This window comes from Ammospiza nelsoni, chromosome 9 (assembly GCF_027579445.1).
Source record: "Ammospiza nelsoni isolate bAmmNel1 chromosome 9, bAmmNel1.pri, whole genome shotgun sequence".
In the NCBI taxonomy this organism is placed as follows: Eukaryota; Metazoa; Chordata; class Aves; order Passeriformes; family Passerellidae; genus Ammospiza; species Ammospiza nelsoni.
Window position 1 is genome coordinate 6,871,413 of NC_080641.1, and position 27,645 is coordinate 6,899,057.

Here is a 27,645-nt window from a genome sequence, read left to right on the forward strand (position 1 = left end):
GAACAGAAGATGTGCTGCTCAGTACATAGGCCAGCCTTGGCAATCAAGTATCTCGAGTCCTATATGTAACCCAGAAGAGAAATGCAGCCAAAACTAACACCACACAGGCCAAAATCCACAGTAGTAACAGGGACTGCCACTAAAATATTCCAGCAGTCCCTGGAGGAGAAGGTTTCATGCCTTTGGTGGTGAGGGATGGAAGCCTGGCCTGGAATCTGCCTTGGGGCCACACAGACACAAAAGCTGCCCCCAGCTGTCAATACCTGCACCATTCTCTCTCTTGTCATGTAAAAAATACTTGTCAATAATGATAAAATAGAATATATTCCAAAAAAAACCCCAACCTTTTTCTTTTTCTTTTCTTTTTTTTTTTTTTTTTTAATAAGGGAAAGCTGTTGGCAATAAAGGCTAGCTATTCCTTGGGTTTGTATATTTTTCCTGTTCTTAAATATTGTACTCTCCAGCATTTAAGCAGTTTGTTTAGCAATGTTAGCAGGTTTTTTTTTTTTCTGAATTAAATTTGTAGGGCTTTTTAATTAAACAGATTCTCTCTCTTCCATTTTGAACAGAGAGGGCTCTGAATAGCTTACAGTCCAGCTCTTCCTGGGGCTTAGCTTTCTGAGTAATTCAAAAACAGTAACTAAACATACATCTCATTTTAGGCTTTCTCCTTTAGCCTGGCTTCTATCCAACACCTCCTCTGACCCGGTCTCCTTTCACTAGTTCCCTTTATTTTGGCTCCTGCCCAATTTCCCTTATATATGGACAGCAGTTAACCAGTTGCTGCCCATGGCCAGAAATTCAGTACTTACAGCTCTGGTACATTTGGAGTCCCAGAAACAACTTGTGTTCCAACCCCTTCTGGAGCAACCCAGAACCAACAACATTTACCCAAAACATGCAGTGATGCCTCTCACTGAGCAGACACAGAATCATTTCCTGGGTCCTACCAGACACCAGCTCCCTGTGCAATATGATTCCTGACAGACAGAGTGTACTCAGGAGTCAGGAGCTACAATTCCTCATCTGGCAGTTCTATTTTCGGTCCTATTGTGTGCCCTCAAAATGGCCTTTTGCTCACTCTTCTCTGGACATTGATCTGTCTGTCAGATTAAAGAGCTGTTTGTATAGACAGGCAGCTCTGGAGCAGGGATGGCACATTCTGTCCCACTGCTTCATGATTCCTGAGGGGCACTTTGCTCTCAGGAACCCACTCTTGTGAAGCAAAGGGAACAGTTCTGTGCTTTGCACTGCTCCTCACACCCCTCTATCACACAGAAGCACAGATGTGAGGAAAGCAACACCATTACTCAGCTTCATCTGGGTCCTGGTGATGCCTCAGGTTTGAGCTTTTCTATTTTTCAGGTTCTGTTCTGCTTTAGTGTGTGGGTCTGGGCTTCATATTAGGGGATGGTGAGCTCTGTGCACAGAGCAGGGAGACAAAACAATTCCTGCTCCAGCTGGGCACCAAGGACAAATTATCCAAATCTCAGCCCCAAGAGCATAAACAACGTGGGCTGGAGAGAGAAAAACAAGCAGGATGGGACTGCATGGGCTAAAGCTGGAATTGGACAATTAATTCCAATGTGCAAATGGAGCAGAACTTATAAAATTAAGAGATCCCGTGACCAATTGTGCATTTTGTGACCATTTTGGTTCATCTTGGGTGTAGCCCTGGCTGGGCTCTTGTGCTGCCCAAGGTGGATCCATTGAGGCCTTTAATAAATCCCTACTTTATTCTTTAGCTCTGTCTGGCCTCTGTTCTAGGTCAGCCTGCACAAGGCATCACTGGTTGGGCAGGAAAGGAAAAGACACGAGAACTGGTGGCATCTTCCTCTGCAAGGAAAGCAGAATTTCCCACATTGGTTCTGCTCCTCTGGCTCCAAGGACAGAAATGAGTCTGAAGAGGAGCAGAGGAAGGCTGCAGATCAGGGACTCTCCACCAGGTAACCCTTCCTCACTCTGTGGTTGCTGCTCCCACTATTGGTACAGAAGGCTTGAAAAGTCACCAACTTAACAAACACTTCAGCCTGCTCCCATTTATAACCCCCAAAACCTGTACCTAGTAGAATCCCTACTCCTCTAAAAGAGAATTAATCTCTCCAGAGTTGGAGAAGAGGTGGAAAGCAGCATTTTTTTCTGCTTCTAGCAAATGAAGACAGGTTTTTAAACTTAGCATAATTTCTTCAATTAAAAGGGAAGCAGTATATAAATTGAGGTGGAATACAGTAATACAACAATTCATTGACCAGTAAATCAGGAAAAAAGTGTAATGAGGCTACTGCAAAGGCAAGAGATTACTTTAGAACAACAGACAATCTGTCAAAATAGTACCATGTGGATCAAAAGGGAAAGATCAGTGACTGCTTGCCCTTCTCAGGGGAGATGGAGAGGTAGGACTTGCACACATCCTTAAGGGAGACATATTTAAGACTACAGTTTTTGTTCCAACGTACAGTACTTGGGTAGCAGAAAAAGCACCAAGAAGTGAATAATTTTTACAAGAAATACATGGAGAATAGATCAAATATTTGGAATTAAATCCTGTACAGACAGTAAACCTTCTGGGATGGACAGAATTTGTTTTCTTTGTTCTGGAGCTCTGAACAAAAGTCTTACCCACTCAGCAATGAGAACAGGACAGGTTAATCTACTGAATGTGAACTGAGATGCTGACAAAATCCTCTCTTGTCCATTTTCAGCTCTGCCTAGAAAGTCAGTGGCTACATCTACACAAATTCACAGTAAGCTCTACAGCACTACTGCAAACATTCTTTCTTTTCCTATAGCGGAATTATTTTAAAATACTCGATATATTTGATCTCTTTTTCCAGTCTAAAAAAAGCCAGACTTGCCACGAGTTTCCTGTGGAGAAGATGGTTAACACAGAATAGCACTCACTCACAGCTTTAGGTTAGACACACACTGCTTGAAACCACAGCTCAACTGCAGTTACTAAAGGCAGGCTGGTGCAGATGGATGCAGCCAAAAAGATCCAGGAATCACAGGGCACTCACTCAAATTTACTTTGGTTTAATATCTACTTCTCCTAAGGTAAGGAAACTGGAGGACTCCATAGCAAAAGCCTTCCATAGTGTCTATAAATTAAGTAGATGGCCCTTTCAAAAACTTTAAATGTATGACTTACTTTGCAGAAAAACAAACCTAACCTCCCAGTTAAGTAATACTGTAACTATTTCAGGCAAAGTTTTCCTTTTCCCACCCTCACCTTTTTTTTTGTTGCTTTTCTAAAGATTTAATAAGAAAGTAACAGGAAAATAATTTAATTATTTCACAGCAGAGCCTTTTCATAAACACACAATTATGTTCATTTCATGAGAATTTATCTTCACTGTGAAATCAATCGTCACAGTCTCCATTTACTCTACATTACCAAGTCACATTTGATTCCTGTCAGAGAACTGTTGACTTCTGCAGTAAATCAAAATGACAGATACTGTTAGGTTCCTTCTCCATCTAGCCCCAGTCTCAGCTAACTCAAGATGGTTTTTCCTTCTATGCAGTGCAATGAGTATTTTCCTGGTAACTATATTTCAGAGCTGGAAAGGTTTTCATAAATGGAAAAAATGCAGTGCATAATCCAGGAAACTATTGAAATGTACAGTATCAGAAACATATGGCTGGAGCAAATACCTATGCAGTGAGGGGCTGGGAATGAAAAAGAGAACAAGCTTATTAAAATTCTTCTCCTAAAGGGTTTTTGCTTGAAAATTAAAATAATTTAATTGAACATTAAGAAAGATTTCGTAGTCAAGGAAAAACATGCTGCAGATTATGGGGGAGGGGAAAAGAGATACAGAATAATCTCCATGCTATCATGGAAGCTGGAACAGATGATTTTGCCTTTGTTCTTTAATGATCTACATCTTAAATAGCAAAATGGTTCCATAACCAGAACACTCAGTGGGCAGACTTCGAAAGCTGATTTCTTTCTTAGTTGCTAAGGTTTTTTTAATTAAAAAAGCAACCACTCCACCACCCCCCAACAAAAAAAAAAAAAAAAAAAAAAAAAAAAAAAAAAAAAAAAAAAAAAGGAAGAAAAAAAAAGAAACTAAGGTAATTTTTTACATGATCTTTGAAAAGCAAGCCATACTCACACACACAGAGATCAGAAACCAGAATTCAACAGATTACCACAAAGTAAAACAACAGTAAGAATTCTTATTTCAATGTATCTTTATCAATTCCCTCTTTCAGTTTCCTTAAAAATGGGGGATAGGGGACAGTCCCCAGCCAGATCACTCTACTTGAGATCCAATATTCCTATTTTTGCTGACACATCTGTCAATTCAGGATTCAGAGGAAAGTGATACTAATCTTGTTTTGACCGATTTGTGCCAGGAGGCAGATTTTTACAAATATCAAAAATCAGCTGTTTTACAGTAACAGAGAAACTGCTGTTTTAATTAGAATTCAATAAATATTTCTTCAAAACAAACTTCTGCCTCCCTTAAAGCTGCAAGACTGACTCCATGATCTGCCTCTCCCAAGGCAAAGGTATTTTGTGGTCTTACTGCTGTGCTGTCATGTCTTAACATGCCCATGTGGATGTAAGGATGTTTTTAGAGCAGCTTGCTGAGGCTGCAGGGTCTTCTCAGAGCCCAAAGAGGCAGGGCTATTACAGACATGGCAAACATTTTAGACATCTGATTTTGAAATTCTTGATATCTACTATGGATGAAGATCAAGCAAAAATGTGAATGTCCAGCTATATACCACCTAAATAAATCCTAAACTTGCCAATGGAAATGCTTCTCTTGGATTTTCACAGCAGTTCAATGATTAATATTTATGATGATAATAATATTCAAAGCCATTAGTTGAACCAAAGGAGAAACAATGAGTTAAATGAACAAATTTCTCATGGAAGTAACCTAATATGTCCAGCTGCTATCAAGCCACCAGGACAAAGTTACCTTTGTTGATGAATCCACACATATCTACAGCCAGAACCATCAGAATTACATTCATTTCCAGCATCCAAAGATAATTTCTGTTTTTAAGAACATGAAAAGCTTTTCAAAGCTTTTTTCTGTGCTCCAGAAACACAAGTGGTCAAGCATTTGAAATGTTATTCCCAGGCAGTGTGTGTGACATGCTTTCAAAGGGCATCTCCTGGCAGGCTGGCTGAGACACAGGCAGAGCCTTCCTGGGCTGGTTCAGACTGAGCCTGACATTGTGGCCTCACATTCCTGGGGTCAGCACAAACCTGACAGCCCAGAAATCCCATAATTTGCTTTTGCCTTGCAAGAGGGAGGGGCACTCCTTGCTTCTGAAATTCTGGCCACTATGTCTGGCCAGACTAGGAGCAAAGACAGCTGCCTCTGCAGAGAGCCACATCCAGCCCTCATCATCTTGAATATCTGAAGGCAATGCCAAGCTTTAGTGATGTGAGGGAGAATCAGGTGTGAAGGAATCTAGCAGAAGAGGGGAACAAGGATATCTATCCATGCTACGTTTGCCTGAAAAAAGCTTACAGAAATTGCCCCTTATCTGCTAAAATGCAATTCCCCTGAGACAGCTACAAATGCAATTCTCCTCTCCAGTTAAAAAAAAAAATAAAAATTACACATCACTTTTATGTCTTTTGTAACATTTAAGGAAACTGAGCTCGCTGTGCATCAAGAGTGGCTTCCATAGAGCGACTGCAACACTTAAAGCAGAGAAGAGTCTGAGACGAAAAGTGTGGGGCAAAAATTAAAAGACAAAGATTTTATTAATTAAAGAAGTAGAAGAATCTAATTTTTCTCCATTCAGCAGTGTTTAAACCCAAACAAACAATCAAATGAGTCCCAAGATTAGTGACAGGCAAGATTTTCCACTGGAGAAAGTGAAAAGCAATGACGCTTTTGTGATTTACACCAGTTGAATCTGGTCACAAGGTACAGAAGTCATGAATGTTTTGGTAAGCCTAGGTGACTGCCAAATAAAACAAAAATAGGATCAGGAGATGATTATTCAGCCATAAGGAAGGACTGGCTGACTCATCATGGAGCTGTTTCACCCCACGAGTGGCTCAGAGGACACCAACCTCTCATCCCATGGTTATGCAACAGCAAAGCAGCAGATAAATCAAGAATATCAAGACCTTGTGTACTCAAACATGGTGGAAACAGCAGAAGTGCACTCACAGTTATTCAAACGCTCAGCTAGATACTATCTTGTAGAAGTATCTGCAGAACAGCACATTTTCTCACCTCTGCTCTGTGTTAAACAATGCAAAGATGTGTTTGCTGGACATGAAGCTCTTTTCCACATCTCGCACTTTCAAGTTGTCCAAAGGCAGCATGTACTTCTTCTCTTTTTCCTAGGAAAAGAAAGGATTAAAACAACACTGTGTGAGAAGAAGCCTGATGTCAGCAAGATCTGTTGAGTTGGTAATGACCTTGGAGCATTTGTTATCATAAGGAAATACCCAAATTTAAATGTCTGCTTATCTTTCATAGACCTACCTGCAAGAGAAATGAAACCTCAGTTTCAGTTCTGGTTTTCACTGACCCTTTAAAAACATTTCGTAATAAAAAAAGTTCACCTTAAACACATAAACATCTACATTTGTTATTTTTCATTCCTCTGAATTCTAAAAAGGCAAGGGTCAGACTTCACTAAAATAAAAGTGTCTGATCAAAAAAGAACTCTTCTAAGTCTGCACAGCAAGAGAAGTAATTGGTGGCATAAATTCATCTCTACTTTTGCTATTATTATTTAAGCATGGCATTCAATAAACTCACACATAAACTTTCATTCTGCCAGTGAAAAATACAAAATCCATACAAATCAATCAAAATAATACCATGTACAAACAAAATCAGACTCTAATCTAATCAGCTTATTTCTCTAAGGAGGAATGAGTTATTCCCTCTTGCTGTAGCCAACTCCTTTGCAATTTCACCACAATCCTCATTTACAGCACAATCACTGTAATTTCACCTTTTCCAGGTTTCTTCCTTCACTTCCAATTAAGAACTAGCAATATTCCCAGGGTAATTTATTATGTCAGAACAAAAAGAACCCTGAGATTATTAGCTGCTTCCATTGTGTTAAACTTCTTTAAGTGATGGATAAACTGAAGCCGACCTTTCCAGTTTGCTTTGCAAACACACCTGATGTTCAATAAAAGGATCCAAATACAAGTGGCCATCCTCAAAGCCCTCATTCTGGGCCTGCCCATCATGATAACTCTCACAGGGTTATTAACACAGCACAGTTTAACAGATTCTAAAAGCCATCAAGGTACTGCTAAAGCTGGTGCCACTATGGCAGCAATGGATGCAGAGGGGCTTTATGCCCTGGAATTCTCCCAGTGGATATAAATGGGGTTTTCATGACTCTGGCTACCCAGTGACCCTACAGAACTTCAATAAATCACCAAAGTTGGAGAGCTCAGATTCCTTCACAGTCCCTTATCAGGCAGCAAGGCTGACTGGTCTCTGCCCAGCCACCACCAGAGCCAGCTCTGAAGTCCAGCAGCACTTTCTGAAGTATTCTGGGCTGGAACATCACTCATGGGGGTTAGCTCAGGAAGAAATATGCATGGGACAACAGTTTATTGTATGCCAGGAAACAGGACATAGGGACAAACCAACCTAGGACTCAGTCTTCTCTGTGAGTGTTGCCCAGAATACACCGAGCAGCAGTCAGTGCACAGAGCTGGAAGATGTCCTGGCTGGGCTGAACGTGTGTTCTGTGAGGGCAGATGCAATTCATCTTGGCAGAGCTTCAGCAGATTGCAAAACTCAGCTGGATGAGAAAGGCCCTAAGAGTGAAACTATAAAAATACCATGACATGGCCAACAAAGGCTCACTTTCCTAGACAGCCTCCTAGCAGGCCTCAGGAGAGGAAAAAGCAGATTTCAAAAACCCCTCTGGAAAAGCACAGTTTCTCTTGCTGTTGAATACAAATGTTATCAAATTCTGTGTATTATACAAAAAACATCTGATGGATTTTAAAACTGCCTCTATCTTAACCACCCTAGAAATCATCCCTCACAAAAGAAGATACATAGGTGGATTCTTCGCTCCCTCACCTAATATCTGCTCCCATGAAGGAGTCTAGCTCAGTGCCACTCTGTAGCTGTTTATCACAGCTCAGATTTAATTCTGCTCCCAGGGAATCTGCATGGTCTGAAGCCCTGGGGCTCTCCCAGCAGGGACTGTGTACTACCACCCACTCAGTGAGAATTACCACTCAGACAGACAAAACTAAGCCATGTAAATTCATAATTTAATTAATATTCATATTAATTAATATGAATATCAATAAAAATATTTGCAAACAACACTAAATGAAGATATTATAAATATTTATATATGCAAATTAGAAGCATCTATCCTCTAATACTGATTTGTATTGATATGATCTCTTTTGCTATTATAAATTTATGTCCAACCTAGCATAGTAAATAAAAGTAACAATGTATTAGCTGTGCTGCCATGACAAAGGGACACACACTGGAAAATATTTTAGCATATATTAAACCTTGTATCAAAAGCAAATATCTTTTTCAGCTGAAAGCAGGACTGCAAGGCCATATAAGATACTTTGTATTATATTTCAAAAACTTAAGCCAGGTTATATATAAAAAATCTTTTGGGCAGAAATATTCTATTTGGGCAGATATATTCCATCATAGCTAAGGAAAAAAACTCCAAGATAAGTTTAATTTTTTCTGTAAAACTTATCTTTCAGTATTACAGAATAGACTTATCATGATATACTATTCAATTACTGAAGATTTAAGAAGTTTCTGATGAGGTGTTTCTTCTGACAGACACTATTTATTGACAAACCAAGCAACCACAGATGAATAAAAATAGAAACTGATGAAAAAACTCTACCAAGAATCTGATTGTCTAAACGAAAATTCCACAAGAGGGAAAGTTATATAAATGTTTGATGCCAAACTGTGAGAAAGTGTTTCTTCTGCACCACCAGGAAAAAGGAAATGCCTACTGAAGGCTAAGAAGTGGTTGGTATTTATTTACATGGCCTCCTACCCACATGCTGAGACAGGGTAGTTTCCAAGAAAGGGAAATCACAGGGTGCCTGTGCTTGAGGCAAGCAGAGTCACACAGGAGAGATCAGAGCTAAATACTGCTTAATTCCAGGAGAAAGCTATTACTGTGACATTAAAGTGTGGCAGCAAAACTCACTGCAATTTTATTTTCCCTCTAAAGTGGGAGAGAATATACAGAAATAGAGAACAAGCTAATTCAACAGCAGATGAGCCCAACATTTCAGCCTAAGCTCAATCAATATTATGTTTTGGTAGGGCTAAAAAAGCAGCAGCCAGGACTGTTTGTGCACATTTCCCATGCTGAGAAGCTGACAGCATAAGAAACAGGGAATGCATGAAGCCTGGGAGGAATGGGGCTAGGCACCCTTCGAAGAGTGACTACATGCACATAACTGTGGGTCCAGTTTGTCCCCCTCAGCATTTGTTCTTTTTTATTTATAGATTTTTATTTTTATAAAGGGGCAGAGAACTTCAGCGTGACATGAGGGGAAAAACCAGCACATGCTGAGCTCACGTAGAGACTTTGCCTCTCTTTTTCCAAAGCAGAGGAGAAGGAGGAAAAAGTGGGAGGTAGAAAGGCCCATTCCTGTCCCTGTGACATGAAAAAAAATTCCCCATACTCCACCTTAGAAAAACAAACGAACCTGCTGGCCTGGGGAGGCCTTCCCACCCTGGAGACGATGGTTTCACCACTCGTGGGCATAAGTAGCACTCACATCCTTAATGGACCAGTTCTGTTCTCTGACAGGCAAGGGAGCTGCCAGGAACTGACAGCATGATGTAAATATGCCATATTACAACTGCCCCTTCCTTCTGCACTGTTTAAATGTACTAAAAATAAATACTGCTCAAGTCCAAAATGGCACAAGGGATACAAAAAATACAACAGCAGCTCCCCTTCCCCCAGCAGGGTCTCAGCCAGCACTTCCAGGCTAATGAACTCCACTGCATTTTCAGCCGGGGCAGGAACTGCTTCAGAAAGCGTTCTGTGCTTTTGGAACTTTCAGCTCAGTCAAAACAGCAAAAAAAACCTTGGACACAACATCAGCAAAACGAATGATAAGAGAACAGAACTCCCTTGCTTCAAAGATAGAGATGGTTTAATGACTTCAGCTTCTTCCAGCTGTCAAAGGTGGTTCTTCTGTCACTTCAGGCTGGCTAAGGCACAGCAGCAGAAGAGGTTCTTTTCCACAAAAGAACAGAATTCAATTTTATGCAGCACACCTCAAGCACACCATGCTCAGGTTCTGAAATGCAGGACTGAGCCAAGCATTGGCCCAATTGCACTTTCAGCTGCATCAAGAGAATTGAGCTGGTTTTTTCACCATTTCCCAATGCCTTATAGAACATCGGCTTTGACATGGAGGGTCATGACACCAACCAAAACCTGTCTATGTGGGGACCCCAAGTTCAAAGAAATCAAGCTCTCAGCTGGAAGCAGAGGCCACACTGGAAAGGCTGGAACAAAGGCTGGTTTGCATCAGGATTCATTCTCTGCATCAGCTGAGAGCACAGATCTCAGAAGTATTTACCGTGCACTGAGAGCAAATGTAGATATCCACAAAATTCCTCTGCCATTACTATGAGGCATTAACAAGTATTAGGTATTGATTAGGCAAAAGAGTAAACTGCTTTAAAATCATAAACTGAGGAAGAACAGCTTTGAAATAAAGTAGATAAAAACTTAGCATTGATTAGGCAAAAGAGCGAACTGCTTTAAAATCATAAACTGAGGAAGAACAGCTTTGAAATAAAGCTGGGGAACAGCTGATTAAAAACGTAGCATTTCTGCCTCTGGACTAGGATTCCAGACCAACACTGTTCTGCTCTCTGGATTTGTTTCTGCATTCATATTCAGGGATAATACTTACCTGACTCAGGCATCGTGCTCAACCTTGTTTCTGCCAGAGCCAGGGATGGCAGGGCATCATGAAATATCCTGCAATCAGGGCTCTAAAACATGTAGGTGGAACACCCAAGCCAAGCAACCACTTGGCAAAGCAGTTAAGCAGCAGAGGCAGAGAACAGTCCCAAAGCAAAGCCATTGTACAGTACTGTGCTATTTTATATGGCCAGACAGACACACAAGAAGCAGTGGCTTGTGAACCTGCTGAGCCAGAGTGATCCCTATTGAAGAAAGGAGAAGAGAAATAATAGAAGTGTAAGGAACTGCTGGTGGTCTGTGCCTGTTTACTCCCAAAAAGGAAAGGCTCAGCCTTGTTTACACCTCAGAGCTCTGGCTGCCAGTGCCAACAGCCTACACTGTGGCATTTGATGAAAGTGAAAACTATTAAGATGCCTCATAGAAACCTTTACAGTATTCAAATCAATATCCAATAATTTACCATATTCTGACTTTAAATATACCCAAGAGAATTTTCCTGTGTTTCTGTTTCAGTTTATATTTCTCTCTCAGTGGACAAAGCCACACAACAGCTTCACAATGGTCTCTGCTTCACCACACTTGGCTTTCAAGCATACTTTGAAAAATGAAGCATGAGATTCTCAGACACTACTGCAACATTCTGAAGAAAAATGAAGCAAGTTATTTTATTACAGACTACTTAGCAGTGTGGGATTCAGGCCTGAGCATGCTCCTGGATACAGATGTAGAAGACATAATTCTAACATGTCTATAAAATGAAGAAGGAGCTGCTTTACCAGAAAAACAACGCATACCTAAATATTCTAACATTTTTATGAAAAGCGCTGCAAAAGAATACTTAATAAGTTGCAGATGAGACCATATTTCTTCCATCTATGCACTTCTCCCCTTCAGTATTCTAGAGTCAACTCCAAATTGAAAATCTCATAACAAAAATGTGACAATGGCCCAGCCTGATAAGCTGGGCTGTTAAAAGAACAGAGCACAAACATCAAATCTTATATTCTTTCAGTCTTACAACTCTTATCTTTTGCCGTGCTCAAAATATTGTGTTTCTTATATACATCAAAGCTGAAAATGCCAAACCTGAAACCGTAGCTGAAAGAAAGATCTCATGATAGAACCAAGCTATTTCAGGTTTCAGTTATTATCTTTCTATATTTTGCATCTGTACTATTTTTTTCAGGCAATTATGCATACTTTTGGAAATTGCAATTTTTTTTCCCAATCTTTTGGTATCTTTTTCCACAACACGTAATTTAAAAAATTTAAGAGCCTTGTTATATCTCTGCTGTTCATTCAGAATTCAGTTATGGGACCAAACCTGATGCTAATGGTAAATCAGTCCTTAGTCTGGCCTTGTTCTTAATTTTACAGAGTGTCACTCACTTCCCACAGTGGTTTTCTCTCGTAAGACCCAGCATTATATTTGTTTCTGCACCTTTTTGCTGCCCAATTTTTTCAGGTATAGAAAAATGAGAGTTCACAACTCAGCATTCAAAATACTTCAACAAGAAATGGCCACTGGCTCTCCCTTGAAAGCAGTTTTCTATCCTGCCACATTTCAAGACCTCCCAGAAGGACATCAGGATAGGCTGTCTCTACATCTCTATTCTGCAGGAAAGGGTTTCCAGGGAGCCGAAGCTGTAGTTTGAATTCCTATAGCATACCCCAGGGCAGAATCTCACAACTTCCCCTAGGCAGCCCCAGATTCCTCCTCCTTGCCTGGGACAGAGGATGGGCACAGAATCCACAGAGAGAGCTGAACTGAGCAGCCAAGCTGGCCTTGAGGTGGGAGCTGACAAACCTATGCGACAAACCTGTCTAGGCATCCCATTGCAGAGTATGAATGGCTGTATTAAATAAAAAAATAATAATAAAAAAAGGAAATCTAGTAATTCCACTGGTAGCCCCCCTGCCTTTACAGAACCAGTGCATCAAACACAAGGGCAATAGTTTCTGGAGTAGATAACAAATTCAATGCTAAGCTTGCCCCTCTCCAGAAGAGGTGTTTATTATCACAAGTGAAGGGCTGATCTTTCACTGCTCTGTGCTGTCAGTAAAAGGATCAATCTCAGAAAGGGCCTGATGAAGAGGAAATCTCTGTTTAGCTCCTATTAGTTAGGATCTTGAAAGGTCATTTTGAATTTGGGAAATCTTGTCTGGGAAAGAAGCCAGCAATTCTTCTGAACTGAAGTGATGTTGGCATTTAAAACTGAGAGAAAGCCCCGGCTGATGAGCCAGTGACAGTCTGGAAAAATTCTGCTGGATGCACCAGGCGGCTGCTCCAACGTAGAGGGGATAAATGTATCCTCTGACCTTTCTATCCTTGCTAGGATGCCTGCTTAGGACAGCTTGTTTTTCTCTGCTGGTGCTCAAGTTTTTGTTTTTCACTCCTCACCTCTGCAGACCATCCAACAAGCACAGTGGTTTGTGGGAGCTGCAGTGCAGGATGAAGGAGCAGCATGTCTGTGCTGGCACAGAGGGACAGTGACACACCAGGGTCTGTGAGATCAGGCTTCTCAGCTGGCAATCTGCATTGACAATTTGCACTGTCTCACACATATGTGTGTGTATAAAAATATTGTGGTTTTAATATATATTTATGTGAATACACATGTTTTGATGGTAGGATTTTTTTTATTTACAGAAAAAACATAATTCTTGAAACCTCTTCTCTTGAAATTGAAGTGCAGCTCAGATTTCAGTCTTGGAAAGGTGATAGTCTGGGTGAATGAACCTCTCTAGTTCTAGTGGTCTCTTGCCTTAGGAATACGAAGATAATATGGAAAAAAACCCAGGAATTTGCACTGTATTTTCAGCTTCCTCAATGCCCTTAACTTGAAGATAGAAAGAGAATCTTTCGTTTATAAGCCTCCTGAAATTCCTTGGTAAGCACACGAAGAAGATGCACCTTTGATAAGGTACTTTTTTGTCTGCTGGAAAGGCATTTCCTAAAATTTTTCTTGCTTTTTATCTATTTCAGCTTCTCTAAAGTGAGCCCTAGAAAAGCTCAAACTCAGGAAACCACCAGAGACCTTTCCCTGGGCACCAACAGAAATATCTCCAGAGACCCCACATCCTTTGTGTATGCAAAGAAAAAAGATCTTTCCTGCAAAATGTGAAATGATAAATCTGCAATTACATAATTCTGTAAAAAACATTAAGCAGAATTTTCCTGAGGCGATGCATCTGTCTCTGCAGGACTCCTAAACATGCAACATAATGCACACACACAAATTAGCTCATGGCACTTAGGCTGCTCCACTTGCTTGTTATCATTAAAAGCTTTCAGACAGCAATCAATTTCACTGCGGTGGAGATTACTGCAAAATGCATTAAGAAGTTCACGCCTGTGGCAATGGTCATTGAAAATATTTTGGAAAGCATCCCAGAAGTATAAGACTTTTTCCAGACATCCCAGAGAAACTTTGCTGTGACAGAGCTTCTGGTGTCAAGACTTCTCCCTCAGCACCCCTCCTCTTCAGTTGGTTTTTTTTTAATAGCAGCACTTTTTGAAAGGTACATTTCAGCTTTTTCCTTTTTTTCTTTTTCTCTTTTTTTTTTAAATAGAGCCAAGATACTTGGGTCATGGAAAACTTTAACTTCTGAGACAACTGTCTGAAGCCATCTCCTTCCTTGCTCCACATCATATGTATAAATCTATTCTAGCTTATCAATTTGTCAAAGAAAAACCATTGCATTATAACATGAGTGACAAAAATCACCTGACTACCATAGCTTAACAATATATTTATTTGGGTTTTGGCTTTTTTTTGTAAACTAAGTAGCCCTGGGGATGTTCCTATAGCTAATAAACAAAGATAACTGAGACCATCATAACCACCAACCACAATTTCTACTTCATAGCAAAAACATTACCTTCAAATGGTAAGTCACCAAATAACTATCAAATCTTCAAGGGAAGGTTTTGAGATGTGTCTCAGAATTTGACAAAAGATATCCTAAAATAATTGCAGTGATGTGTAGCAAAACCTGCTGTCCTTGGAAACCAATATTAGATTGAAATCTCTTAAGAAATATTCATCAGGAATGTTCCCATGAAGCTGTCCCAGACTGAAGCACTCCTGAAGCTCAGCGCCAAAGCTGCTCCTCAAACTGACCTTAAGTTTCCTTTGTCCTTAGCCAGAAGCCACCTCTGAATGTCCATCACCTGTCCCAGTAAGTACTGGAATGTGAGTGGGGATTGACTCAACTCAAAAAAGGAACCTGACAAACAGGAGCACAGGAATGTGGAAAAAAGGTTAGAACGTTTTCAAACATCCAGTGTCAAGGTCCTCTGGTTCAACTTCAGTCCATTTCCTCTTGTCTTGCTGGTTGTCTGGGAGAAGAGACTGAGCCATCTGCCTAGAGCCTCCTTTCACAGAGTTACAGAGAGCAACAGGTCATCTCTGAGCCTCCTTTTCTGCAGGCTGAGGCACCCCAGATCCCCCAGCCTCTCCTCTTATGACTTGTGCTCCTGCCCCAGCTTTGCTGCCCTTCTCTGGACTGGCTCCATCAAAGTTACTGCCATCAAAAAAAGTGACTGCAAGGGTCCTCCTGAGCCCTACCACCAGGAGTGTGTGCAGAGGGAAGTGTGTGTAGGAGAGCTGCCAAATACGATGGTTGTCAGTCTGCAGATGCTGCAGATTAAATGTAAATGTCCAGTGTTACTCCTTCCTGATAACTGTATGTTTCTCATAGGCAGAAGTGAAGGACACTGGAAACATTGCAAATCATTCTCATTGTGCTGATCAGCTGTTCCCTTGCAGCATAATACAGAAAACAGAGGGCCTGTTGCAGCATCACCCCAAGGGAAAGTATGTCAACCCTACAGCACACCTTAAAAGCACACACCTGAAACAGGGACAAACTCCACTGCCCTGGAGTGCTCCCTTGAAGTGCTGAACACAGGCAGATAGCTCAGCAGGAGGCAGCACACTCTGGGGAAGCACACAGCAACACCTCTGGAAGGTCAGAGACATCCTCACACTGAAATAACCACAGACTGTTCAAGTGTTGTCAGTGCCTTTTGTGGGGTGGCAGACCTTGGGTTATTTATTGACAGATCACCTTTGTCAGCTTCATCCAAGCCCAGCCTGGTGCCCTTGCTGAATCACAGTGAAGGACAACACCCCTAACAGCAAAGCCTTAGAGCCTGGCCATCCTTGGCACCCCTGCAGGCCCAGGGCAGGCTGTGCCATGTCCAGGACAGATCATCCAAAGGCACCTTTGCAGCCAGCTTGAGCAGAAACAGGCAAACAAACACTGCAAGCACAAACTCACAGTAATGCCTTAAATTTTAGCTTTTATATTTTTCAGATCAGTAGCGTATAACTCTAAAATTTCATAGTTTGTCAGCTACTGTTGTCCCATTTTAATCAGACAAAAAAATTCTCTCTAAGCTTGAAACTCAAGGACACTTTACTGTCTCAGGTCCTGAAAAATGTAAACAACAGCAAACTAGGGGGGAGAAACTCTGAGTAAATTACTGCATTACCTGAAGCTATAACTGGACAATTAACCTCTGATATGCAAATGAACCAAACTCATATCTGTCTGAAAAACTGAAAAATGATGTGACCATCGTCCATCCTGGGTGTAGCCCCTGCAAGCCTCCTGCACTGCCCAAGGTGTGTCTATTGAAAACCTTTCCATGAATACCTACTTTATTTTCTAACTGCCTAGCCAGCCCCTCCAAGGCATCAGCAGCACATCCTCAGCCACGTGGGATCAGTTTCTCCATGTCAGAGGGAACATGCAGAGGTTTGTGCTGAGGCAGATCATGCACATGTGGCTGTCACAGCCAAGAGCTGGGAACAAAGCTGGACTGCCACTGAGCACTGCGAGGGGCACAGGGGAAGTGGGGTGCTGAAGTCAGGACACAACATCTGTGATGCCTCTGGCTGCCAGATTCATTCTCAGCACAGCAGCAACAAACTCAGCCAAGCAGAGACTCCATCGTCATCGCTGTGAGCGACAAGCACGAAAAGCTGGGCGAGGAGAGAATCTCTCAAGAGTATCAGCACCTGGGAGGAGGCATTTCCCTTGCTTTTGCATGGGGGATGAAGTCCTCAGTAACTGCCAGATTTTAGAATTTTACAGTCATATTCTTTGGCTATCCCAAAATAAAAACTTTACTAATGATTCAAAAGTATTTTTAATTGTTTTTCTGCTTTTCTCCATATCTCTTCCAATCCAGACTAACGCCAAACCTTGTCTTTTCTTGCAGTGACATTTAAAAATACGTCATTTCTCTTCTGTATGAAATAACATCATCTTTAAAGAATTCCAGTTCTCCCATGTCTGGATTCCTGCAATCAACTACTACTCTGATTCATACCTAACACCCTCTTTTATTCCATGCTTTTTGCTTAGGGAGGGAAATACAGCTTGAATACACCATTGTGTAGACTGAAAGTTGTGTTAAGACGACAAACACCTGCATTTACTTAATCATCTCTGTTAAGATAATGTCAGTTGGCTTCCCCAAGAGTACAATTAGAAAAGAGCTTTTTCCTAAGGGAAAAAACCTCTAACCAATGATCACAATAGCTGTAAGAACTATATTCATCATGCTCTAAAAATTTGTAACATGCAGCTTAGATTGCTATTGTTGGTGAAATGATATTGGGAAAATAAGATTTTAAAAGATTCAACAAACAAGGTGTAAAGGTTTATTCAGCAGCACTGGCTACACGTGCTTAAAGCTCAGCTATTTCAAATAATCCATGAAAGGTACAATGGCTTTGGAAGTCTCCAGGAGCTTGAGAACTCTACACAAACAATGGTAATGCAAGAGGAAATGACATTACTGCAAACACAGAAGGCAACAAAAAAGGTGCATTGAAATACAAAAGTTGAAACACGCCTGCGAAAATGGTGAATTTTTACCGTACGCGGATGAGGAAGATGAACACCACCGCTTCTCTGGAAGAAAGGGAATTATTTACTGTGCAGCACTTCCTCAACAGTGCAAGTCCTTATCAATGCTGACTCAAAATATTGGAGACTATCAGTTCCCTGGCCCTAAACTTGCAGGACACTGTAACAATTGTAAAGAATCACTGCAGTGTATGTACAGCCATCCTACACAACGCTGACATACAGCACTGAATTCCCAGACAGTCAGTCAAAGTTCTGGGCAGGAAACCAAATTCCATGGGTGTTTTTTTTTCTTTAAACACTACGTCAAAACACCCCTATTACTCGTTACTAGTGCTTTGAAAGATATACTCCATTAGTCCTTAATGTCGTTAGCTTTTACAGATACAGCAACCAATGAGGAACTGCTGCTGGAAAAATCCATCTCCAAAAGCCATTTTGGGAGTGTTTCCATGGGAAAGCAGCATGGTTACAAAAAAAATACAAGCGAAAACAAGATAGCTAACTTACAAATATTGGTACACAATCAAATTTCAGTAAGGGATCTAGAATAGTGAAACTATCAAACTCCCAAGTCTGTAATTTTTCACAAGGAAGTTGGTTCTGAAAACTGAATTCATACAACTAAGCCTTACTCGTGTAAACCATGTTATTAGCTGTCAATGAGCTCCTTTCACACACAGTTAATGTAATTATCAGAGATCATCCTTAAACATGTTCTAAAGCAGTAAAGAACATTTAGAACAAGCATTTTGTTTTCAGGACACTCAAAGATACAAAGAAGGAAGTACAGCTTATTGCAAATTTGTCCATGCAACGAAATTTTAAAAATACAATATAAAACAAATAAAACAATTCAGCTAGTTCCCCTCTGGCCTTCAAAAGCCTCAAAAGTATTGAAATAAAGTACTGAAATGAAAAGTTCATTAAAAGTGTTTTATGTCTGCCCAAGTGCTATTTTAACATCCTATTCAGCAATTTGATTTTCTGTGATCCATTCTCTGCATTTATATTACTCAAACTAAACGTATATTTTAATTATTGTCTCAATTCTTTACTTTTGCTGAAATAACATTCTGTGCTCTTTTAAGGATATTCCCAAGCTTACAAAAACTAGATTGTCTAGCAGTTTAGATTTGTTTTAAATGTCTAATAATACATTATACTGAAATAGCTTGAAATAATGAGGGGTTTATACTAATACATTACCAAAACATAATTACTAGTAATTCCCAGGAAAAAAGTACATGAAAACAGACAAGGCTAAATGAATGTATATTTACATACATGCATTACAGAACTAATTGCCATTACTCAAAAAATAAAAAAAAAAATCTTCCCCAAACCAAGTGTTATAAGCCTCGAAAATTTACATTTAAAAGAAATTCACATTCCCTAATGAAAACAGAAGACCTCAAAATACATTTCAATCTGCCCTGAAACTCCACTTTGGAAATGCAGGTGGGAAAAACCTAATTCAGAAGGGGAAAAATACAGTTTAGTCTAAGAAGACAAAACTTTAAAATCAAATTCACTTGGCGGCTGCACAGAGCCTTAACAGGTGACTCCTGAGTCCCTTTGTTTTTCTTGTACTCACTTCCTTTTTCCATTCACCTCCCACATCTCCTGCAAAAAGCATTTGGTGTAAGAAGTGGTTTTCAAGTTAGGAAGTACAGAAATGCAAAGACAACCCTGACCAGTTTGTGTGTGGACAAAGACCACCACTTGTAGGTGCTTTCTGCAGAGAAGGGCACTGTTTGTAAAGCCACTGGAATTGTACACTGCACTCTTACAAAACTGACAATACCTACTCCTAAAAGGGAAGTGAAAATGGGAAATTCTGGTATCAGTGACCTCTGATATTTTCTGCAGGCATAAACAAAATCCCAGACCTTTTCAGAACACTAAGACACAAGGTCACCTTGACGAAAAGCACATTATGGAATCTTTCTTCTGCTCACTGGAAAGGAGGAAAATTTTATATACCATAACAGATGTATGCCCCTCAATCTAAAATAAGTATACTCTAATTACCATTGGATACTAAGTTCTCTCAGCTTAAACAACACAGCCAAAAAATCTTCATTATTTCATGATTTGGATCATTTAGTGCAGAAGTTGACTGGTGTCAGGCGCTGAGTTCCATAAGAAAACATTGCTGATTGATTTGAATTAGGCTGCAATTCTCAGCTTACTCTGCAGTTTAAAAAGTCCTCACTGCCCTCACATAAACATCCACACAGACACAGCACTGCTTCAAAAGTAAAAAATCCTACCATAGAATGGTTTGGGTTGGAAGAGAGTGAAAGCTCATCTCATGCCACCCCCTTCCATGGGCAGGGACACCTTCCACTATCCCAGACTGCTCCAAGCCCTGTCCAGCCTGGCCTTGGCACTTCCAGTGATGGAGCATCCACAGCTCCTCAGGGCCTCACCACTCCCCAGGGAAGGATTTCTTTCTGATCCTGGATCTAAACCCACTTTGAAGCAATTTAAAGCAATCACCCCTTGCCCTACCACTCCAAGCCCTTGTCAAAAGTATCTCACCAGCTCTCTTGGAGCTCCTTTAAGTTACACTTTAGCTGCTCTAAGGTCCCCTGGAGCCTTCTCTTCACCAGGCTGAAGAGCCCTAACTCCCTCAGCCTGCCCTCATGGGAAAGGTTCTCCAGCCTCCTGAGCATCTCAATGGCCTCCTCTGGACTTGTTCAAAAAGAATTGTTAACTACAGAATCACACACTCCTTTCTCTGCTGTTCATGTCCTAAAGCGGAGGTGGGGCTGGAAGGGAGCAGAATCTAGCAAGGAGCTAAACAAATCAGTTCAGAGTACCTCAAAGATGAAAATGAGAAGGTAAAAAGACCTGTTGATAGCTACAACACATGGTAACCTGGAGAAGTGGCTGTAGAGGTGGGAAGGAGGTTAGGAAAAGGTTATGGAAGAAACTGCTGCATAGTTATTTAAAATATCTGTAGACTGACTTAGTAATGGCACACAAACAGGAAAAGCTAGAAAATTTTAATACAGAACCAAAATTTCTACTTAACTGATCTAGCAGAGATCTAGTGGAATAATTAATCTGGAAAGCCAACATATCTTTATATTCTTGTTTAGAGAGCTGAACAGAAAATCATTGGAAAAGCATCATCTTCCATATCAAAAGCACACAGATTGGTGTGGCACAACAGAGGATGTTCCCAAAGGCAATAAAACAACAAAGGACGTGTGCTTCACCATCACCAGGACTTTCAGTGATCACCCTAATGATCTCAATGAGGTATTTTAACTAAAACAGACACGCCACGGAAAAAGCTGACCTACTGCTTGGTAGAGGGGGAAACCTATTAATAGGCAATGTTGAGAAAGCTCCAGTGTTCAATCCTTCTTTTACATTACTCCTCACTAAAAAGCCTATAAAGCAGTAAAAATTATTATGGCTAGATATTAGGAAAATGAAATTAAGTTAAAGAAAATGAAGCACTAGTATAAACTGCAAAGTTCAGTTAAGACCCCACCCCATTCCTTCACCTCTCTCTAGAGCCCAGTTTTAAATTAACAGCCTGAAGTAATAAGAGAACTCTGCAACTGATATGTGTGAACCTCTTATCTAAATTACAGAGAGAGAAAAAAGCAGCAAACCTGACTTAAAATGCCCAAGAGCTCCTTAATTACACCCTGCTCTTACTCTGCTATTTACACTGCAAGCAGCATCTCTGCTGTTCAGGATCACACATAGACTTCACCAAAGGAAAGCCTGAGAGTCTCAAATGCTTTTATATTTCAAGCACATTCTCTTTTTCCCTCTGCTCCATCCTGGTGCAGACAATTTTCCATGCTCTAGGCCTGGATCCACCAGCTCCTTCTGTCCAGAACTTCTCCAAGTCCCAGCTCCCATCCCATGCTCCTCAGGAAAGTGCTCAGGGTGTGTTAGACACAGGTTGGCAGAGGTGCTTGAGACAGGGACATGAGACATGGGCTCTAACAATAGAACTAAACAAGCTCAATTTATCAGGAATGATGCAACTTTTTGTTTGTGTGGAGCTGAAAGGCGCCAGCACCCTGTGCTCACCCCCAGTCTGAGGAATAAACTGGGAGTTTAAGCAAACCCAGGGAGGAGGCACGAATCCAGATGGGCAGGAGACTCCATCCATAGAGGCACCTTCATCTTCCATTGAGGAGGTCCACACCTGGGTCTGCTCCAAAAGCAAAGGGCTCAAGGCCCTGGGAAATAAAGCACCACACCTTAATTTATCCCCTCCTGGCTGGGTACCAGCCTAGCCCAGGAGTAGCTACTCATCTTTTCCATTTGGTGGAGTAGGGTGTTGGTCCATCACCTCAGTGGCAAATAATTTACAGAAAAGCACCAATTCACGTCTCACATGAAGGCCACAGGAACTTGTGCATTGTACACAGCAAAGAAGATCATGATGGAAATAATGAAGAACTTAGAATTCCTTGTTTCACATAACTTGTGCCAAAAAAGTGTTGCTTATCCCCAAATTTAGCTTGCTATACAAACTGTCCCTAAACTGTCGAGTATTTTTTTTATAAGCAGGGAGACAACTATAAATGTCTGAAGTCCTTGTCCACATTTTGACCTCAGATGCCTAAAGGCACTTGTTCTGCTCTCACAGTGTGGAATGCCCTCCCACAAAGCACCCGTGTGGAACCTTCAGAAGCTATTTTCCCAAAGCACAATAAAAAGACATTTCTTGCTAGACTTTCTGCTGTTAGCAGCACACCTCTCTGAATGCCTACACTTTCCATAGTGTTTCATACAGATGGGATTTCTTCTGTGTAGTTGTCCATTACAAAAATCTAACTGAAAATTTTCAGTTGTTGACAATGAGACAAAGGAGGCAGCAAACTTCTCTTTATGTAGGGATGTATCTGTCTTCACAGTGAAAAAAGAAAATACTATTTTCACGAGGTTTACTGCAAATTTATTATAGCAATTAAACTGTCCAGTGAATGTCTGTATCAACTTATTTCCAGATCCAAAACCAGATGCAAAAACCACCTTTCATTTAATTTGATTATTCTAACTTGTGTGGAGTATGTAGAAACAGATATTTTGGCAACTGGTTGCTAACGAGCTTTCCTAACTCTTTAAAGCTGTTCTTGCAATGCTTTTTCTACAGTATTTACCAGAAAAAGCCAGTGATTAGAAAACAGTTCAAATCCTTGCTCTTCCTGCAGCAGAAATCACTCCACCTCTCCAGCTCAGAAAGGGTTTTAGAAAGAGAGCTCCCTGAGAATCCACTTTGCTGCTGGCCATGGCTTCAGTGTGTTTGTCCTGCAGCTGCTCAGCAAAGGGTTAGCAAAGCATCCACACAACACCCATTGCCTACTCCACCCATCAGGGCTTCTAAGGTTTCCAAAAATGTGCAGGATTTTTAACCCACTGTTGGCCACTGGCATTTAAATGCTCAGGAAGTATTTGGTTTTTGACTCTATGCATTTTGTAATGCAGCTATGCACTCTCTATAAAGATTAATTATTAAATGGAAGTCTTACAGGGAAGATGCACAGATTTTTATCAGTGAGTTTGCAATCAAAGAGATATTTATTTGATGTTTTAATCTAAAACAAAAAACCCCAATACTGTATTCAGTAGTGTAAGGCTCTACCTGTTCCTCTAAGCACCCACCTACCATTCTGTGGCTTGAACATTAATTTTCTGTGTTTGTGAATATTGTTTTCTCCAATATAAACAGAAGATTAAATCTAACAAGTCACTGACTGTTGCATTTCCTCTGTGAAAGCTGATCAACAGAAGTTTCTTTAAACAAAGCACATACTTAAGCTATGATCTGCACTTATGCCAAGCATCCTTGAGATTGAGAATTCAGTGTGACTCAAGGAATCCTTTCCTATGGATGTTCCCAGCTGCATTACAAAAGGAAGAAGTAACCCATGCAAGGAAAATAAAGCTCCAAAAAGCCAGGGAGGGAGGCAAATGCTGCCCAGCTGCCTGCTCTGGGGGCTGCAGCACTCTATTAGATTTGGCTCCTCTTGAGCATCTGGCATTTGCTGCTTTGACAAACAAACTGATCTGATTCAGGACAGGAATTGCTACTTTTCAAAATGCTGTCATATACGCTATGTCAAAACTGGATTTTTTTCTTTCCTTAGCTTTTTCATTATGGTAAAGTTTTGTTTACATCTAAGAGATAAGAAAATTGCAGACTGAAGTCTGATTTTATGTTGACAGTATCTCTTTACAGTGAGTATAACAACAAGATAAACAGTAGAATCAGAAACCCAATCATAGCTTTTAACTTTTCACCTTATGTTTTAGTTACAAGACTATTCTTTCTTGCAAAATGTTTAAACCACTACCCTGAGTTTACTTCTCACTTGTTAGCAAGGCAATAAAAATAAAAGGGCATTGCAAAAGTGGGAAATGAAAAAAAAAAACTTAGATAAACAGATAGCACATTAGATATGCTTAGAAATATGCATTAGCACATGGGATGTCTCTGGTAACAGATGATGGATCACATAAAAGACACTCACACCAATGAAAGTTACAGTCCATTTTCATGACCTTTATCAATAGCCTAAGACTGACTAGAAGTTACAGAAAAATAACAGAAGAGATACTGTACCCAGTCCCATCTGCAGTGATTAATCCCACATAATTAAATAGAACATTCCTTATTTTCAGACTGGAGTCACTGCCATCTTTTACACTGACACTTTTTACCATCTCCAGTCCCTCCCATTTTTAAGTGACTCAATGAATCGGAAAAATAACTAATTTCAATTTAACAGAACACAAAGGTACATCAGCTGATACTCAAATGATTTCTTCCTATGCCTGTTTCAGTGTGTTGGTCTTGCTGAGGCCCCACACTGCAGCAGTCAGTAGAACAGATGTGTTCAGTGAACGCCAACACTGCCTGAAAGACTTGTTTACCCCATGGCCACCTTTCCTAAGTAGAAAAGAAGGACTTTGGTCACTTACTCAAGATTCCCAGAAGGCAGGCAGCCAACTCAAAGCCCCTGCAGACAGAGCTGCAGCAGTCTCCATGCCCAGGGCACAGAGTGCTTCAAGCCCACGTGTGCTCTGAGCTCAGTGTTGGACCAGAGTTACCCACTGGGCATTCATGACCTGCCTGGCACCTTTGGGAGCTTCAGTGAGGGCATTCAGAGGTTTTTGCTATTCCTGCTGCAAATGGCATCAAGTTGCAGAGACATGAGGCTACAGGACTATTCTCATTCCTCTGCAGTTGGATACACCAAGGTGACCATCAGGACACTCCACTGAGCTGTTCAGTGTAATACTGCACAGGAACAGGGGATGTTTTTCACCTTCAGTAGTGATGGCAACCATGGGCACAGACAGACAGCAAGACTTGAAATACAAACAACAATTCAGGACAAAATTCAACAACTCTACCTATGGCATGAGCAGATGCTGGTCTGTCCCCACAGTACTAGCACAGAAAGGACATTAAGGTAAAAGAAAGGACTATGGGAACTCTTCCAAAGTGTTCAAATATCAGCCTCTCTCAATTGCCATTCTGAAGAGACACAGAATGAATTCAAATACCATTCCCTTAAGGATCTGATCTATGAGCAACATAGTCCCCAAATGATTCAAGAAGAAAACAACAGAGCACATCTACCATACAATTCCCCAGTGGGATGTTATCAGCAAATCAAAACCAGTGATGCCTTTTTTTTAAATACCTTCAAATATGTGCAGTGGAAAACCCCAAATCTTTGGAACAGAACGCAGAAATTATCATGACAACTACCAGCCTGACATACTACCCAGTTTTGTGATCCCCTTCCTCCTAATTTTTGCTCCAGTACATATGTTGTACTCTGACTGCCAAGACAATAATTTGGTTTCCTCAGCTAATAGAAAATACCGTTGGAAAATTAAACCATTATTTAAAACCACTGGAATATTTAATAGGCCAGCTCACTCATCCAAGCTACTAACATAAGCAATTAATAAAATGTTTCAGCCAAAAACGTGCTATAGTTATTATGGTTACTTGTGGTTAATGAAGAGAGATGGCTCAGCAGAACTCCAGTTGTATTCTGATTACTGGTAAAAATAAACATCCAAATGTGTGGTCTATGATGCAATGGGAGCAGAAAAAGGTGGACAGGTCTGAGAAATGCAGATTCTGTCAACCTACTGCTAAACTCAGGACTGGTACCATCACCTGCACTGTGGGAACATCTAAGTAATATTCCAGACTGGCACTGTAAAAATACTTGTAACATTTCCTGCCCCGAGGGCTGACAAGCCTTGTCACCATGAGCAAAAGTCTGGAGGCCATCTGGCAGTGTCCCAGTAGCATCCACTCTCCTCTGATGTTGGAGCTAGACCCTGTTTCAAAGGCGGCAAAACCATGTCATGGTAGGAAAATGAGGATTATTTACAAACTGATAACTACTTGGCAAGATTTGCCTCCACACAACCTCACTCAAAATAAATATGAAGTGTAAAGCTGTGCAACTGCACGACAAACTGCATGGGCCAGTAACAAAGGAGTGTTCAGACTAGATAGTTCAGTAGGATTTAAAGGCTGTTGAAAGGACAGATTCCACCCCTCATCACTGTTACTCCAGATTCTTCTCCCTTGTCTTCAGAATTCACAAATTTCAAAGATCCTTTGCTAGACTGACCAACACAGAGTGAATCCATCATCATCTCTGCTAAGGACAAAATATGAAAATACACAAATATCAAAGATCCTTCGCTAGACTGACTAACAGTGGCAGAGTGGATACAGCCCCACCTGTGCTAAGGACAGAGAACTCAAGGCAGGAATTGACTTTGCCCTGCTACACTGCTCTTTGTCACCAGGGCATCATTCTACACATAGCAACTCTGAACTGAATGAAGAACTGGAAGTAGGACAGATCTGGTTCCAAAGGGCTACACCCAGCTTAGTGAGCCTTGAATTTTAATCAGGTTATCAGCACGGGTGCCTGAAATACAGCTGAGCAGGAGAGATGCTTTGGAATAACCTCTGATCCTGAAGAACTCAGAAGCAGAAAATCCAACAGCACTTAGGTACACTATGAGTAACTTCTACAATATATTCTACAGCTCCATCAGCTCCCAGGCACAAGAAACCATTTCTCAGGTCTGTCCAGCACACTCCAAACCAGCTGCCATGGACTGAGAGATCACAAGGAGCAGAAATGTGACCACACCCGCTGAGACAGCTCAGTCACAGAGTTCCACAGCTCAGCACTAGAGGCACCACATCCCACGAGCAAGAGCACACAATGGAGCTTGGAAAAGCATGCAATAATCACTGTGGTATGCATGAACCCCTGAGAGGATCCAACAGTCCTGGACAATTTGGGCTGGCTCCAAGCTGTTTGCAATAATTATTAACTGGAGCTTTGGGCAGCGTCTCGTAGGTTTGTTTTTTGAACATTGCAACTGAAGTCAGTTCTTCTTTAATTTACATGGGACTCACTACTCTAACCAGGTGGTTGTGATTTGCAGGGTTTTCACAACACTTGCTCTTGCTGCTTTTTTCCCCTCAGCTTAAGGTTCATACCATGGTTTTTTAAAGGAGTCTTTTGTTTTGTTTTCAGATTTAAGTTTAAAAGCATGAAGTAACATACCCCGTTTTTTGCCTGGTTTCTAATTAATGCCATTAAATATCACCACTCCAGAAAGACACAAGGAGATCTGAATCTTTGTCAAAATTGACCAAGAAGTGCAATAATTGTGAAGGTAGGTGAAAAATTTACACGATCAATCTCTCCACCAAGACATACTTCGTTAGTAAATAATTCAGGAAAGAGCTTTAAAGTTCTTTTGTAGGCCACTGGTCTCATAAAATAATAAATTTTC

At 40.8% G+C, this 27,645-nt stretch overlaps 1 protein-coding gene across 1 annotated transcript in view; it reads right to left on the minus strand.

Annotated features, from left to right (window-relative positions):
• Positions 1-27,645, minus strand: part of DNM3 (dynamin 3) — a 174,833-nt gene that overhangs the window by 60,973 nt on the left and 86,215 nt on the right. The window contains exon 15 of the mRNA XM_059478068.1: positions 6,219-6,328. Within this exon, the coding sequence (XP_059334051.1) occupies positions 6,219-6,328 (110 nt within the window). The remainder of the gene's footprint in view (positions 1-6,218; positions 6,329-27,645) is intronic.